The sequence below is a fragment of the Nasonia vitripennis genome, chromosome 4 (assembly GCF_009193385.2).
Source record: "Nasonia vitripennis strain AsymCx chromosome 4, Nvit_psr_1.1, whole genome shotgun sequence".
NCBI lineage: Eukaryota > Metazoa > Arthropoda > Insecta > Hymenoptera > Pteromalidae > Nasonia > Nasonia vitripennis.
Window position 1 is genome coordinate 3,403,187 of NC_045760.1, and position 18,458 is coordinate 3,421,644.

The 18,458-nt window shown below is 48.8% G+C and overlaps 1 protein-coding gene across 2 annotated transcripts in view; it reads right to left on the bottom strand.

The window, feature by feature from the left end:
• LOC100119138 (hemicentin-1) overlaps positions 1-17,168 on the bottom strand; it is a 219,862-nt gene extending 202,694 nt beyond the window's left edge. For both annotated transcript variants that reach the window (XM_016985390.3, XM_016985389.3), the window contains exon 1: positions 16,384-17,168. In XM_016985390.3, coding sequence (XP_016840879.1) covers positions 16,384-16,453 — 70 coding nt within the window. In that variant the 5' untranslated portion in view covers positions 16,454-17,168. The remainder of the gene's footprint in view (positions 1-16,383) is intronic.
• Positions 17,169-18,458: the final 1,290 nt, after the last annotated feature.

Sequence of the window (18,458 nt, forward strand, 5' to 3'; positions counted from 1 at the left end):
GAGAGGGAAGTTTCGAGGAGAGTCTTCACGAGAGAGAGAGTGAAACGGAGACCGAGGCCGGAAAATCGAAGCCGATTAAACTCGCTCGTTAATTCTTCCCACGAGGGAGAGAGAGCGGAGGATGCTCGATTTCTCTGTCTTTAATCGTAGTCGCCACAGGGACGATAATGAGATTAAGAGAAAAAGCGCAAGAGAGACCAATGCAATCTTCCCTAAACTCTCTCTCTCTCTCTCTCTCTCTCTCTCTCTCTCTCTCTCTCTCTCTCTCTCTCTCTCTCTCCTGCAGCTCTCTCGCGCTCGTTGGTCCGCGCGACTGCACACTCCAGAGCTTTACTTTCACGCTCTCTTCACCTGGAGAATCGTCCTCTGGATTATGACGTGGTTCAACTTTTCTTTTCCCGCGATCTCTCCCTCGAGCGCTCTCGCTTCCCCGGGATTTTATACGACAGTTCAGCGAATCGAGTTTGCGTTATAATAACAAACGCTTTAATCGCGAATCGCTCGAGATTTATTTAAACGAAATCTAACGAAATAAATTCCACTCGAAATCCCAGCAACGACCCATGCCGTTTAATCTCGAGGAAATATATACACGTCGCGCAATTAACGGCCGGAAGCACTTGCCTTTTATTCATTCCAATGATTTCTCCCAACGCGAGCCACTCGAGATTCTCTACACTCTACGCTCGCTTTCCATGCCCCTCTTTTCCCAGCTTTTATTCCGCCAATCTGTGCACGACTGCAGCCGCAGATTTCGTGGATTCCGCGGAATCCCTTCCGGACGCGCTGCAGCCGCCGCCGCTGCCGCCGCCGTCGTCGTTGTTTTTTGCTTGTTGTTTATAAAATTATGAACGACCCAATTGGCCCGGCGCGCACGGCTTGGCTCGCTTTCGTCTGACTGGATCAGCCGTGCGCCGAGAATGCCGTACACAGGGACGAAAAAAAGAGCGAACACCGCGCGCTCACGGGAAAATGGAAGACGGGTCGGTGCTCAGGCCAATAACTCGGCTTTATATATATATATATATATATATATATATATATATATATATATATATATATATATATATATATATATATAGAAAGAGAGAGAGAGAGAGTGAGGGAGATAATAAAGAGTGGAAGACGAAGGGGGCAGGAAAAAAGGAGAGGTTATGGAGTGAAAAAAGCTCGCGAGAATTCGCTAGTTACGACCCTATATAGATTATCGCCTCGAGGCGTTAACAATGGTCGCGCGAGATCCTCCTTTTTCTTCACGCCATATTTTCCGGCTCTCCTGCAGCAGCAGCAGCTGTATTTATATACACACACCCACACACTGCGTGCGAGAGATATCTGTAAAGTGAGAGCTTTTCTCTCTCTCTCTCGACCAGAGCCCGAATAAAATGTACGTATACCTGAGAATGTGCGACGAGAGATTTATACCGCCTGCCGCGGGCCGGCGCTATTAATTTTCGCTATTTATCGGCCGAGGGGGTCCTCTCCTCTTCTCCTCTCTTTTTGCTGCGACTACTGAATTTCCTGCTGCGTTCGATTTCCGTTCGATTCTTTTTTTATCTCATCGCCGACGGTGGCGCGAAATTAGAACGTGTGCTAGTATGGCGTGTGAATCTTTCAGCGATTCGGGAAGTGACGGCTGATAATTGAAAGCTTAATTGGAAGAGTTGTAATCATCCTGAATTTTTGAAGCAGTTCGGGCGCAGGAGGTTTCTTTCGTGGCACACAATACGCGCGTCTGATATCGATTTTCATCGAGCTTTATTCCTGTATCGTCCTTATTTCGCCGTCTAATATTTAGAACTCTCGAGAGCGCTGATAAAGAAGCGCTCATTACGAGTAAATTATTCATTGAAGTCCGCGCATTAGCATTATGCAAAGTAATTTACGTATTTATAGCAGGTTATTAAATTTCGCCAAAGTTTCCAGCGAGATTAAGTATTAATTATGTATACACTGGCAAGCAGTAGTCACTCGCTCGCCTCCATAAAAAAGCTCCCTAAAACAATCGACTCTCCCGCGTAAATGATACCCACACAAGTGTATCCCGCGTCCAATAAAAATCAAATTTTATTATCATTACCGCAGAGAGGCTCTGGCATATATTCGCATAAGCAAAAGCCCTTTACGATTCCGCATCGGAAAGGGCGAATATATTCCGGCTGCACGAAGCGAGCCGCTATTTTCCGCGCAGCCGGAAGTGACATGGTTGCAGGTGCTGTGTAATTCAGCCCCTGGCGTGGGCTAATAACGCAATAGTCGCGCGCCGGGGAATCGATATATAGGAGACGAGTTAAGACTCCGAAGCGGAGCTGCGGGGATGGACGAGGGCGCGGAATGAGCTTCTTCCGGCGTAGCGGTAGTGGTGAGCTTTTCGCCAAGCTCGCTCTCTCTACGTCAGGGAGGGAGGATATCGGTATTCATCGTTGCGCGAGATACGCCGGGAGAGCTTCTTTCGGGAGTTAAGTGGTTGTTTAGCTTTTGTCAATAGTCCTGATCGATGGGGGATTTCCTCTCGTCCGTGTAATTTGCCTGCGAAGAGGCGAAGCGCCAAGCCAACTTGTTGTTATTGGCGAATTTACGTTTCCAAGTAAAGTAGCTTAATTTATTCCGTTTCCAAGTAAAGTAGCTTTATTTTTCACTGCTATTCGCTTATGCATTTTATCAATTCGACGAAATTTAGATCGATCATCGTAATGGCGCTTGAATTATTGAGCTTCGTCGCTCGTTATTAATAACCCGGGTATATCAGAGAGGCATCGATACTTTTCCAATTTCATGCCAATACGCAAGCTCTCGAACAAAATTAATTAGCAAACGAACTCTCGAATTCCAAAATTACACAAATCATCGGAAAATCAGAGCGACCCGCGCGCTGCAGTCCTCTCTACACGCGCATACAGAGCCGAGAGAGAGGGGGTCTTAATCTTACCCTATAAAGCTCGCGCAACTTGGCTAAGAAATGGAACGATAACAATTACCTAAATTCGCCGAGAAAATATCCGAGCGCGCTCCGTATAAAGCGAGGAGAGGGCCGCCGCAGCGCGCGCAAAACAGAAAGCCGGAAATAAAAGTTTGGTCATAATCACGATTTTCCCGGGGTTTTTCAATTTAAATTGAAACTCCGTCGTCGTCGTCGCCTCGAAAAGGACAAACTGTGCCGAAGTGTCCAAGTTCCGCGCGGTGCCAGCGTCCAAGTAGTGCAGCAGCGCTGCGGGCGAACTCGCCTCTCGTTTCTCCCCTCCTTTTTATCTCTGTGTCCTCCCCCCCCCCTCTTCGGGCTCGCGCGCGAGCTTGCAAGTACCGCAGTTAGGCAGACGGATTCTCATCGTTAATCTCGGGCCGAAACTTGGGCGCTGCGCCGCTAATCTCTCGCTGCATAGCCGTTCGCGAGGGAGAGGGCTGCGAAACTGTCGCCCCCGTTTCTGAGAGAGAGAGAGAGAGAGAGAGCTGCCGGGGAAAACCCGCTCGAAGACGGATATAGATAGACGCACGGAGCAGGGCAAAAACGACGGGGTTAATTTCTCCGATAAATTTTGCCAAGATCGGCTCTGCTACATACCTATACAGCACTTTACAGATATTTATTATCAGATCATTCGTAAAGCAAAAATAATCCACACGGATTTAAAAAAATGTCCTTAAGCCTAGTAACGCGTCGTTAATGAACCCATCCCTCTTCATAAAGCCGGCGGAGGCGCCAGTTTGAGGCCGGCTAAAGAGACCGCACACGAGGCTATACGCAGTAGTGTAGGGCCAAAACAAGCCCGGCGGAGAAGCTAGTCGCGGCGGCGGGACACGCGGCGGCGGCGAGTGGGTTAGGCGTTCCAAGGGAAATGAATGACAATTTCGGCTGCTCGTCGGAGCGGCGGCTTAACTGCGCAACTATTTCGATTCGGCCTACGCGCCAGCCGGCCGCAAAACCGCGCCGCTCTCTATGCGCGCGTGTGTGCGCGATCATGACCCTCCCCAACAGCAGCGGCAAGAGAGTGGCTCTCCATCGCGTCCGCTAATGCGCTGCGGCCTAGAGAGGCCGTATACTCGCGCGCAACGAGCGTCAGTTATACACTGCATTAATATTATAAACACGGCAGCCTGCAGGCTACTGCCCGTTGCGATTCATGGCGCTACGTGCTTTTGGATATTTCAAGCTCGACGAATGGACGCGACGATCATGCAGAGGAGAGAGCCTGCGGCATCGAATATGCCGCTCGCGCGAGTTTTTGCCGCCGTTATATTGGTCCTAATGGCTCGCACGCTCGCTCGGCTTTTTCGGAGGAATTACGGGCTCTGGATTTGGGGCATAGGAGAGATACGGGAGCTTTCGCCCTGATGGACGCTTCTTAGTTTCTGCGCGGGGTATTTCTATTTCCGTACGCTATATGCCTTTAACATTTTTCAACGATATCGTCGTCCATCGGCCCGTCCGGCGGAATAAAGTCCGGCACTTTCGACGTACACAGAATCGCCGGGCAGCAGCACGCAGCACTTCGCAGGCACTTTGCGAAATGCGCAGTCGAGCGAGCATCTCCGCGAGATGGAGAGTGGCTATAGCGCTGCACTGTACACTCGCAACGCGACGACGACGACGACGGTTTATCGAGCGCGTCTCTCGCCTACTCTACAGACGTCCCGCTTGCCGGAAGTGGCTCGTTCGACGAGAGCGTCGCGGTCGCTTTTCCGTTTAGCGCACCGCTGCAGCAGCAGCAGCTTATCGATGTAACTCGACACAGTGTATATACGTCGAGGAGGGCATTCGTCATGTGCGCGTAGCTCGATGTATCGCGCGACACGCACGCGTGATGTGTACCACCCACCCCCGCCCATTAAGTCATTATTTTCGAATTATCGCGCGGAGCTTATCGGGCCGCTGCGATCGCTCGCGCGCCAAAATTAAACAACGCGCGTTTGCTTATGCTTCTTTATGCATGGAGGCATCGATTAGGCTTCGCGTATGTAGAGCGCGAGAGAGGAATGCACTAGTTTTTTTGCGATCGGTGTGTAGGAGAGAGAAAAGCAATTTGAAGCGGCGCTGTAGCGATGAGAAGATAAGATGTGCAGTTGATGGATAGCGATAGCGTGTACGCAGCGAAAGGGTTTTTCGTTAAAAGGGAGTCTGTCAAATCAAAATTTATAGCGGCTTTGATTAAACGTGTGCGATCGGATTAGTTGTTTCTTTGCGTCGCCGCGAATTTCTGAGGAATTAGTGGACACACAATTAATGCAACGTTATTATACGCGTATAATACGGGGCGCATTACACACCATGCGCTTTCTGAATTAGCCTAATCGTATAACGTATACACTATTGAATATGTATTACAATTAGATTAACTCTCGGTTTGCGGAGAGGGATGCCACTATTGTCGAATTTGTCCAGCTCTACAAAAATATAATTCCCTCGATCCTCTCTAAGCCTGAATTTTAACAAAACAAAGGAATATATGCACTTATCCCAAATCAACGCAAGCAAGGCCGCATGCAGATGAGCTCGGAGAAGCAGTCACCCTCGCTTTGTACACAGGCTCCGGAAAATCAATTCCCTCGAGAGCAAAATGACTCGAGCGCGCGTCGGAAATACCTGCAGAGTGTGTGTTTGTGTCGCAGGATGCCGATTAAGCATAATAATTAATTAATATCGCGCCGGCGTGTTCAGCTTTCTCTCTCTCCCTCTCCCAAAGGTCGAGAGAGAGAGAGGCATCCCGTTGGCGCCCGGTGGTCCAAGCACGCGAATAACTGAGGGACCTGGAGGTCCCATAAATGAATGGCGCGCGCGAGCCGTGATTATGCCTGAATATTGCACGAAATTCCGGGGCCGATTAAATTTCCCGAGCTCCTGAGTCGAGCCGTACGTGTGTATGTGGCTGGCGCGCGCGCGAAAATGACGCTCTGCGGCGGGGGAGTGAGAATCGAGTTTTTGACGATGCCGTAAAATGTTTATCCTGGCCGCTAATTGCGGCGCCAAGCGGATGCCAAGACTAAATTGCAATTCCTTTCGCCGCAGGTATTTTCAAAGAGGGCTGCGACCGACGTCTCCGCGCGTTAAGCTCTTTCGAGGACGATACTCGATGATTACGGCAGATTAGGTTTGAGGAGCTTCTGGATACGGATGAATTTTAATAATAATTTTGGTTAGAGGAGTTGCGCAAGTGACGAGTAGAAACGGTCAGACGTGGTCAGACGCGTAGGTTCCGTGGTAAACGACGGCTATCGCGTTGTCAGCTTTAAAATAAAAATACGTTTCCGAAAGCTATACGTGAAACCCATGCAGGACATTATACGATCATAATTTTGTCGAGAATGATATCATGTACCCTGTACGCGGCTCACGTAACTTTTCAAAACGTTATAAACTTTCACGAAGCTGGAAATATTATGTTCACTTCCTCTACATCGCAATATAAAAAGCCAGAATTATACCCCCTGGACATATGATTCCGGTATAAAAAATCCAATAAGCTCGTCGGTGCTTTCAACAAACAAACCCTCGGCAATTATCGACCGCGAGAATCTTCGAAAATACTTGAAAAATACCACGCGGGCACACACGGCATAGCGGATTTCCCGTCGCCTGCGCGCGCCGCGAGATGAATCGTTCATTTGGCAAACGACGCACGTGCCCGTCGTATTCGTTCAAGTTATTGGACGTTTCGCGAAAAGCACGGGATCTAACGACCCGGAATATCCCCCGTATAAGGCGTTCCGCGCGCCTCGGCCGAATTAGGCCAACGTTCTTTTATATCCTTCCCTATACACACACACATGCTATAAGAACAAAGCTTTCGCCATAAGCCATCACGAAGAAAAGTAAAGCGGCCCGTCTGGCATTTGTCGAATGGAAAGCAATTATCGAGGATAAAGCTCCTCTGCATGGTCTCGCTGCCAAAAAGCTGATTTGCCAGGGCGAATCGCAAATTCAATTATAATGTACTCGAGCCAGCGTCTAGACCCTCGGCTGCAAGAAGGAGACTACTTTTTCCGCCCCGTCTGATTAAGAATGGCTGCGCGAAGCGAAAAAACCGAAGGGATTTGCTGCTGTTCCTGATGGTGTATAGCGAAAAAATGCCTGCGATCGGTTTTCCTCGTCCGACCGCATGCATCCCATGAAGACTTTTACGTCCTATGTGCTCGGGTTACGCGATGCCTAATGGACTTCTTCGGCCGCGATTTGCCTGGCCGTGTGGTTTTTCCCGATACCCGCGAAAACATGAAGAATAGGACGATTTGCGGATGACGGGTAATCCAACGCGCTCTCTCGCGGTGTACCCTTTTTTGCGGACATTACCGAGCTTGACGTTGTTTCAAGAATTTTTCCAGCTCTCCTTCGGGGATCAATATCATCAGACGTTTGATTAATCGAAAACGAAAGCACACGATCACGTGTACCCATACATTCTTGTTTTTAAACGCTAGCAAATGCACGTCCTCGTGTTTTTAAAAGTTCGTTTGACATTTTTCGTTCGGATGAGCGAACAAACATTGCAGAAATAATTTAAGCATTAAATAAATTCAGTTTTCGCAATCGCAAACACGCCAGTTTCGAATACAATATTACGAAACTCGGTATATTCCGCGAGCGATGTAGCGAATGAAAAGATTTTCCGTTTATTTTCACCGGCTATTCCACGAGTTAATTTACTCGAAAATAAACGAGCGCGCGCGTTTCGCGATCGATCCCCGCTTTCGATTTTTGTTTTTTCACTCGCTTGTGTGTCTCTTCTTCTCTTTCCTTCGTTACTTTCCCCAATCTAAAACTTCCTCTTTTCGATTATTCGTTTTTTTTTCCTATACTCCAGCGGCTATAAATTGAGGGCCCGACGAACGCGAAAAAAGCTCGCCGTCCCCCATGAATCTCCAGCCTTGCCGAAGCGCGAAATACTCGTCGTCTCGCTTGGTATTTCACGGTTTTGATGGAAAAAACGCCGTTCGAGATACCCAGCTCTCGTGGCCGACAGCAGCTTCGGAGGATAACCCTCCCTGTCTCTCTCTCGTTAAATTCAGAATCGGTCGCGTCTCTACGCCACTCGTCGCATTACAAAAATGAATAATTCCTCTTTTCGCGCCCGAGCGCGATACGCCTCGCACCCTTTCAATTACGGCTGCGTGCTGCGCGGCGGTACTTCCCTTTGCGTGTACCGAGCAGTTCGTCATTCGCGTTTTTTTTGCGGGAAAAATTGAAAATTCATGGCTCCGCGTGGTGAGAGCGGCGTTGCGCGCTCATTATGCGGCGGAAAAAGCTGTGGGAGGTTTTCAGTTTTTTTTTTTCTGTAAAGAGTTTTCGCGCGTGCCGAGCCGTTTAAATTTTTAAACGTCATTAGCAACTCGAGCTTTGGTCGAAACTTGCGTGCAGCTTATGTGCACACGCGTCGAAGAACTATACTTCTAAAAGCTGGCGTGTTTGCGCGCATAAATCTCAACAAAGTAAAAACTTGCGATTCTGGTGGAAAAAGCTCGAGCTTGCAGCATCCGCAGAAGCCAATACGCAGCAGGCCGTTCCCTAAACAATCCCCGGGGCGCATAATAATAAATCCGCCGAGTAGGCGCGTTCAAAGTAGTGTAATTTGCTCGGATGCTGCAGCAGTCTTCCGGCTTCCGACAGCACGTAGGCGATTTATACACGCCGAAACACGCGTTTCATGCCAGTCTCGCGTCTTCCTTTCTCTCTCTAGCTCTCTCCCGACTCACACCCGCGCACACACACACACACACAGCCAAGCGAGATGTACGTTTACGAAACCTCGCTCTCAACTCCACGGCCGAACGGAGAATGAAGCTGTGGCATTCTCTAATTAGGCAAGTTTTCACGGGGGAGGGCTACACACTGTATAACACTGAAGCCCCGCACAATCGACGCATCAAACAAGAAGAGTGCGCGAGCACAATGCAAAGGCGCATCGCTCGCGCCGGCAAATTAATTAGATATACGCCACCGCGGCTTGGCTGATGCGCTGGGACGAAAGGGAGAGAGAGAGAGAGAGAGAGAGTGCACTACTCTGCGGTGTGGCTCTAGAGCGACGGAGAGAGAGAGAGAGAGAGAGAGAGAGAGAGAGAGAGAGAGAGAGAGAGAGAGAGAGAGTTAATGCCGTTAGTCCGAGTGCGCGAGCGGGCGTCCGGGCAAAAAATTCAGGGAGAGAGAGAGAGGGAGAGAGAGAGAGAGAGAGAAGCTGGCTTTTTCACGTCTCTTTCTGCTTCTTGCCAGCTGCGCGGCTTGCGCTTAATTAGCGGTCCGTTTGTTTAGCCCTGCAGCTGCGCATTGTTTGAATGTAATAATAACAACAATAATAATAGTAGTACACGGGGCTTATTGCGCGTAGGCCAAAGTTTATTTTTTGGACGAGTAGGTTAGAGTAATTTTTGACACTTCTCGAGTCATCGCGCACCAGCTTCATTCGTGAATCGAGTTACAGGAAAGCTCGCTGAAAAGAGAGTTACACTCGGTCGCGAATAAATATTACAGCTAAACGGTTTACCTCGTGTATACGTGTAATTCTGTGCAGTATCACCGACAGCGCGCACGCGGCGAAAATTCCAAAATCCAGTTAGTAAATCTGGCCGATGAATTTCATTTGGCGATCTTCTCTTTTTTTATTAAATAAATAAACATATACACCGAGTTTCCGCTTATAAAACCCTACGAGCGCGCCGGCGACCAATCCTAGCAATAATCAAGATAACTTTGCCTCCAAGTTAAAATAACCGGCTCTAAACTCGACGCGGCTCGGCATCAAAACAAATTTAATATATACGAAACATAATTCCGAGGATGTTAATTTTCGCGTTTAATAACGCTCGCCCGAGAGCTTGATTACAGGCGAAACCGCCAATTATAAAACGGCAACATTAGCGAAACTTTTCCAGCGCACGAGAGAAGAAGAAGAAGACGAGAAAGAAGAAGTAGTTCACCGGGAGCGGGAAAGAAGAAAGCGGCGAGGATAGCGCTAAAAATTAGTTTTTCTTCAGTTCGCCCGCCGCCGCCGCCGTGAGCAGCTCCAACTGCGTTGGCCCATTAAGAAAGAGCTTAATCGCTTTAGGCATGCAACTGCATAGCTCGGGACGAGAGAGAGAGAGAGAGAGAGAGAGAGAGAGAGAGAGAGAGAGAGAGAGAGACTCGTCGGGACAAGCAAACTCCTGGCTCGACGACGATCGCGAGAATTAAGTTAACTTAATGCAATCTCGGCTGCAAGTCTCTCGCAGCCCGTGGCGGCCGATGACGCCGTCGCCGATGTCCGCGTTCGTGACGGCAATAGAGAGAAAATAAGCGCTTCTACGACGGCGAAAGGAGCAGAGGAGAACGGCGACGAAGAAAGGGGAGCGGAAATATTCGGCTGGGCGAGCTTCCGCCGAGTCGTGAAACATTCCAAGAGGCCGCTGCAGTGTAAGTGGGAGAGAGAGAAGTGTCTGCGGAGTGAGTTGTTTTACTGCCAGGGCATTTGAATTTCATGCACTGCTTTCGAGAAATGACGTAAATTGCTTGTAAATTGTAAGGGAATTCGGCCCGGGGCGAGACTCGCCCTCCTGCTACGGTTGTATTTTTAAAAAGCGCGCCAGCGGCATCATCGCGCTTTTGGATTATTCAGTGGATGACGATTTGCTATACGAGCACAGATTTAAAACTATTCCCCCAGCGCGAGCGCGAGCACGGGCGACGAGTAATCGAATGCTATTATTGCATCTCCCTCGCGCGCACGAGCACGCGAGCGCCAAAGACGAATTTACCGTACAAACTTTCCTAATTGTATTATCCCATAGAACTTAACTCATTAATGTGAGTTTCGGTCTCTTACAAATTGAGCTAAAGATCTTCTAAAACTCTGACGGGGAATCTCTTAAATCGTTAAGGACAAGTCCGAACTCTTTATTGCACTTTCTTTCTTTTCCCCTCTCTGCGCGGCAGCGAGAGATTGAGGCCATTCGCGCAAGTTCAGGAGGTTACGACAATTAGTATGTAAAGCTTAGTTTATACTCTTTCCAGGTTAAACGAACTCCTCGCTGCTTATAATTTATCTCTCGGCCCGATCGAGCAAAGCTGCTAGTATCCGCAGTGTCTTCCGTTGCGTCATTAAATTATGACGAAGTTAATTTTCCAGCGCGACGTTCTCCTCGCGAATCCTTGATTTCTCGCTGTATAATCAAACTAATCCCAGCGGTGCATCTCCTTCCAATCACGCTTGAATATTTACAAACGGTTGTGTTTTGCATCTTGTAACGATTCGTACTTTTGCTTATTCCAACTTTATTCCGTTTGATGTTTCAACTTTTACGCCGACGAAGTAGTATACACAAGTTTTAAAACGTTCGCCTCAGTAAAGTAAGGCCTGCGTACAGGAGTTTACAGGCCAAATATAATGTTTGTCCTCGGTTTGCCATAAAAAGCTCCGACACTTTATACGTCGGCCATTTAAATGCAGAGACATTGTACTGTTAGCGTTTATGGTCGATTTTCTTGAAACTGCAATTTTTAACAGCTTTTCTCGGGAAAGTGCATAATTCATCCTGCCGTATGTTTATTTAAACATTCTCCTACTAACCGACATTGCTTTTCCAACGGATGGGGAAAAACGCACGGGCACCGCAGTAGTCGCGTACAGCTGATCGATACACAAGCACGGCAGTTTCAAAAACGTTTGCGAGTCGTTAAAAGCCCTTCCCGCAGCCATAAATTGCCTTTCGAGTCATGCTTAAAAGCCCGCTGCGTTGTATATCAGTCGGACCGTTTTTAACCGAAAAATTCACGAAGCGCGTAAGTGTTAATTCGTTTAAAATATTCGCGTCTCGTGCGCGCGATATCCTCTGCACGATGACTGGTGGTGTGCGCTGCAACAATGAAACTCCCACAGTCCGAACTATCCGAATATAAATATTTGGTATCGGTGACCGGTGGGGCCGCTTAATGCGTTTATCCGGGCTAACCGATCGCGATATCATCGGCGACGATGAATATTTATACGCAAATAAATACGAACTTTGCCGCGCGCAGCGTTTCGCATTCCCACATGGCCGCGCACGACTCGATTGGTATGCTTTTTTCCGGCCGTGGAAAATACACATACGTTATTTATTATTCAACGCTGTCACCGTTTATTTTTACTCGTCGCGCTAAGGAACACATCCGGACGGGTTTCGAATTTAATCGTGTCTTGCGGTTATGCAATCTCGATTTCTGCTGATGCTTTATTTAACAAACGACTAAATTTAAGTATTCATGCAGGTTTCGCTGAAAAGTTCGATGAAGCTTATTATATACGCGAAATGATGGTCCTGATATACATATTTTTATATAACACGTAATGCGAGCCGTTAAATCCGCGTTACATATTACGCGCGGGAGTTTAAATTTTACCGGCATTAATTTGGGTTAAATACACGTCGACGTATAAACTTTAACAATCACGCTTACGCGCAAAAGTTACAAGATGCATATCGCGCGAAGCGGCGGGTGATTGTTGAACAAATTAAAAGCTCCCCGTATTATGCAAATATTATATCTCGCTCGCCGGGGGAATACAGGGATTTTTTCGGAAAAAACGAGTCGGGGTGCGCCACTCGAGAATTGATAAAATCCAGAGACTCGCGCGCTCGCAAGCTCGACGATTACAAAACTACTTGGAAAGTCAAATTGGAGGATCCGCGCAGCGCTAGGAGAGAGTTCGCGTTTTTCCAGCCCTTTCCAGCTCCCTTAAACGAGTCGTTGCTTCGACGGCTCGAAACGTCTATCCGCAATCGTACCTGTCGTTACCGAGAGCTAGGACGAGCCTTTTTCTCTCCGTCCGCTCTTCTCCCTCAGGAGCTGGAGAGGCTCCAAGTCTATTTAATTTTTGTCCCCTCTCCTTCGTTTGCCGGGCGTTCTTACTTTATTTTTCCGTCTTTCGCGGACCGGTCGTTTATTTCGCCGGGCCACGGCGTGTTTAAATTCAGATTACGCTAATTCGTCGAGCACGTCCAGGCTTTCCTTCCTTTTTTTCCTCCGTCTCGAATGCTGCGCTGCAACTGCAGGAAGGACATGCAGTTTTCCCCGCTCGATATTCCGCGATTGCAATTAAAAGCTACACGGTCGCGAGTGTCTATATTATTTACGCTCGTCCCAACGCCCTGCGGTTCATTAAATCTCACCGCCGATGCTGCACATCGAAAGTTCATTTCGCCGTAACTACGTCGTTATAATACATCTCGGTTCAACAGAGGGTCTCTCCCTCTCGATATTACATAAATCGATTGCGACAGCTAAGCACAGCCTCCAGCGTGCCGTCCGCGCCAGATAAGACGTTTCGATTTTCCCGGAGAAAAAAGCCGGGCGCAAGTGCAGCGCGCAGCGATTACTTTTGACCAATCTAGCAGAAGCCCTTCTCGCGGACTATAAAAGCTCTTCGATGGAGGAAGGTATACAAGGTTCGCTTGTCTCGCGGCGCGGCCGTGAAACTACGATCGGCATGCAATCTCGAGGCGCGCTGCCGGCGCTTCTCGCAAGCAGCCCGAAGCTTACGGCCTCCGCGACTCTAGCGCCTCTCGCGCGCGCGTATAAAGTCCATTAAGGGCGTATAATAGCGGATTGAGTTTGCGAATCTCCCGAAGCCCCGCGCCACCAGCCGCCGTCCGGTGGAATTACCTCAGGGCGATTTCCTTGCCCGGTAGCAATAATTTCCAGCCGGATAATCCTTGTGTAATCGACACCCCCCTATATATATATATATACGTATACTCATGAGCTGCATACACGTCGATATACATATACTATAGAGAATATAGGCGCGCTAGCGCAGGAGAACAAGTAGCGGTCGGCTGCAGGTTAGCCGAACGATGTTTAAGAGACGAGAGAGAGAGGAGCCGGCTAAGCAAATTCAATTAGCTGAACAATGCCGACCTATAACCTGTTGAGTCACTGCAGGGCTGCTTCGCGGTTCTTCGGCTCCCTCTCTTCATTTTCGATGTACATGCGAGCGCGCGGTGGAGCGGCTTCATATAATAGCCTATATATTAGCGGCGCGCCGTATGAAAAGATGACCGGCCCTCGATCATTTAACGGCGGACGTGCTCTCGTGACTAGGGCCCAGCGCAGTTCCTTCTTAAAAGCCTCGTCCATCATGTATTTTTCTTCCGCGAGAGCCAGTAGACTATGATTGAATGTTGGAAATGTAAAAAATCCTATTCTCTCCCCCAACTGACGCTGCTTGCGCTCGCGGGATGCGAAGATCGCGTTTTTTTTTCGCTCGACTCCTGACGGGGATTGCTTTTTTTATTATTAATTACTGTATATTCCTTTGCGATGCGAAGCGTTTGTTGATTCGTTCTCGTCGAGTAAATACAGAGCCATTCAGAATTGTTTAGTCTATGTCTATGGAAATTTCATAAACCGTCGCGCCGTGTTTGTCGAATGAGAGATCGACAAAATTTATCGGCGGGCGTTCTTCATCAGGTCGTTATTTATCACTCCGCAGCGATATTTCACGAAAAAGCGGGAAAAAAATACGCAACGCGATGCATCTATCTATACGAATCAGGTACAGCCGAAATTATGATTCCGCCCCGAATATCACTATTCACGCGCAACATTATTCCGTCGCTAGAGAGCGAAGAGATTGACGACGCAGTGCATACTTGCCGTCCGGCGATAAATATCGAATGCAATAAGTGCGACGGTTTAAACTAGAGAGTCAGAGTGAATTAAAGCTCGCGTGAATTTTTACACGCTTCATACGCTCGGCCAGAGCGATTCATAAATTTTTGCGACGCGGAACAATATTTTCTATTAGAAAGCGCGGGCGGCCTTAATTTAATGAATAATTGCCCTGCAGTGACTAGCGGCGGCGACGCACGTCGCGCGCTGAAACGAGACGAGTAATAAACAATAATGGGCATGACAAGCGGGGGAAAATTAATTCTCCGCGTCGACGCCCGCAAGTCACCTCTATACTCGCGGCGCTTCTACATTTAACCTGACTCCCTCGTGCGCCGCGCTGCATACTCATACTCTCCGGAGTAGGATAAATATAAATATTGACGCCGGGCGAAATCGTACGCGCGCTTGTTACCCTGTACACTGCAGTTCCCTTTTTTTTTCATCGCGGTTCGTTTTGCGGGAGGAATTTATGCATTCGATTTTTTTGTCGTTTTATAATTTGCTCTCGATCTCCACGCCTCTTGTACGTGCGCGCGCGTATCGGATGACGGAAGCAATGCCGTTTCTGTGAGAGAGAAATTTAAACGCCTGGAGCTTTCTCGCCGTAGATAAAAATCGAGGGTAAAAACTCGGCGTCGTTGGCCAATTTATAGAAAAGTTTCAGCTACGTAAGCTGCAGCTTTATCGAATCGCGTATAATCTTAGAATAGATCGTAAAAAAAAATTACACGCGGGGGCGATGCTCGTCTGATTTCCTGGCATTTACGTACGTGCTGGCGATAAAAATTTTATCTCGACAGAGGGCCGGTCTTCGAGGGACTGCTATGCATTTAAAGCGCCGTAAACATTATACATTTCGTCGTTTAATAAATTCTCATACGCTGCAGGATAATACATCCTCATGCCGCAGTCGTTTGTTACGTTCTGCGATTATGCGCGCGCGAAAGCTCATTAAAAAAAAAAGAAAGAACGCGGGCGTTTTTTAATCGAAAGTATAAATTCCCCTTTCGCTACGCGGGGAATAACAATCCCGAGCAATTTGTAATTGTTTAATTTCGAGGGGGCCGCGAGCGAGCGCAGCGTTGTTATTGCAGTAGGAATTTTAGTGCTGTAGGGGCTTCGCCTCATAAACTTTCAGAAATATCCACGGGAGAATTATAATAGAATTGCGGTGCATTCGAGCACGCCGTTATACATAGGCGTTTGCTTAATTTTCCTACATTATAGAGCATACTTGCCCAGCATAATAGCGCTGCTATAATATTTACGCAGTCGAATATACAATAGCCGTACAAAACCCGCGAGCACGCACTGGCTTTGATTTCCAAATGCTCGCCAAGAGCTTGCGCGAGGGAGAGGGAGAGAAAATAAATATTTTATCGGAAAACGCATTTGATTCGGTCGTTCGAGAGATTGCCCTGTGTATAGAGTGCACTATACCCTGATCAACATGCAGCTGTATTCAACGAAATTGCGAGGAAAGGCAGCGAAATCTTATATATTCCAAGCCATTGTATACTCGGGCCTAATTAGCATGGCAACGTCAACGCTCGTTGGTCCGTCAAACCGCTGGCTGTTGAAAATCCGTATCGGGAGCAAACGGTTCGTAGAGAGAGAGCCGAGCATAGCACGCAATTCACTCGACTCGCGCAGCGGCATAATAAATCCTTCGGCAAGCAGGCAGGTGGCCCATACGCGCGTGTTTATGTGTGGCATGTCTCGGTGTGTGTGTGTGTGTGCGTGTGTGTTATATAGCACGCAGAATCACGTACCGATAAATCCGAGCAAAATCAGAAGGTAGCAGCAGCAGGTGTTCGGCCGGTGTCTCTCCGGCGGTGCCATCTTCCTCCTCCTCTGCTCGTCTTCCGCACACACGCGCGCACCAGCTATATGTTTAAGTATGCAAGCACTGCCTCGTTCCTCCCTTGCAAACTTTGTTTTTATTTTTTTCTTCCTCACTCGCGGCTTTCTTCTCTTCGGGACGACGGTTAGGACAGAGAAAGAGACGTAGAGACGGGGGAAGGTGGAAAGAGAAGAGCGAGAGAGACAGCACTGGTGGTGGTGGTGGTGAATCAGGGAGCAGCGCGATAAATCACATGATCGGCCGGCATCTGTTTTTCATTGCGTGACACGTGCGCTATTCGCGTCCGCGAGAGCACTAGTACTCCCGGCCGGCCATACAAGCCCGCGCGCACAGGTAGCTACTCGAGATCACCAGCGGAACTGCAGGCGAATCAGTACGTCCGAGATTCTTATGTAGAATGTCAGTAGCAGCATGCTCCTCTATATGTGAACTTTCAACTCCGAATCGCTCTCTGGAAGGTTATCTACTGTACGTGTAACACGTGCACAAGAGAGACCACGTCTGCCTACTCAGCGACTAGAGAACGTGATCATTACTTTTGCTCCTTTGAAGACGACGATCGTGGCACACATTCAACGAGTGACGGAACGACACATCGTCGCGGGCGAAATAAAAAGAGATCGAAACAATGTACGATATTATACTCGCGCGAACGGCTGCTGCGAGACACGGGAGACGGAGAGCTTGCGCAAGCCGAAAGCTCGAAGCAGCCACTGCGAAAGTCGCCGGTTGAATGCGCCGGTGGCGCGTTCGCGAACCTCCCCCGTTTCGCTCACTCCGTCTCTCGGGCGGAGAAGGGCGCAGATTCGCGCGCATGCCCCCCGCGCGCGCAAAGGTGCAAAAGCGCGATGGAACGACGACGCGCGCCGCGCACAGCAGCACGTGGCCCGTAAGTGTGTTTCAAGATTATTAGGTGCGTTAGAGCGAATTTTGAGTTCGCTACACTGATGTGTGCGGAGGCCGGTCCGAGAGGGACCATAATATGTGCGGGTCGTGTGCGCGCTGCCCTTGCGGTCTGGCGCGCGCGATAAAGGTCTGAAAGGGCTAATCAAGCTCTCGTTTCAGTGCGTTACATACACACACACTGGTCATGGAAAACTTTGATCAAAGCCCGTGAAAAAGTAGCTTTGATGATCGGGGTAATTAACGGGGAGCCAGTAATAATTTTAATGCGAAAACTCGGCGCCAACTTCGCTGCGCATACGTCTACATCTGTCGACGAAATCTCGCGGTGGAACAAAGGCCTAATGAAAATTAGATCGGCGCGCTAACGAGAAATCCAATTAAGAAAAAAATAAAAGCTCGTGTGTGTGTGCGTGTGTGTGTATCGCGCAGAGTCGGCGAGAGAGAGCTTATTAATATAAATACGCGTACTTAGCCCGGCGACGCTAAACGCCTCCTTCGTGACGAAAATTGCGAAAACCAGGGGAAAGGAAAAGCTCTTGCACACACGAATTCGCGTGAGCGCGCTCGCGCACACATCGCGTAATCTCTCCCCCGCGTCGGCCGACCGCGGAGTAAATTCATAATTACTCGCGATTTCCTCCTGCGCGAGCATAAATTTAAAAGCGCGTGCCAGATAAGCCGGCGCGCGGCGCTTATTAATTTCTCAGCCATCAGAGTCAGAGCTTTTTCTGAAAAATTCACGAGAGCCGGAAAGGAAAGCGAAGAGCATCGCGATTCTTTGTCCATGTGCGGCTGCTGTATACAGCGTATATAGTTGAGCCAGCGGCAGCGTGAATGGAATGGTAATGTCCTCATACGCAAGCGGTATAGCTGGGGCGTACAGTGCATCGATCGGGCTAGTCCGGTGGCGCAGCAACATACCTGTGTGCGCCTCTTAAATTTATCACGACGCCTTTCTTCGCTCTCCGTGTGTACCCGTACGTCTGTACGTGGGCTCACGTTGCTGTTGTTCTTCGGAGGCTATAAGTCCGATGCATCAGTCTGCCGCGTCGGTCCAATTGGTTTTACTTGTTCGCC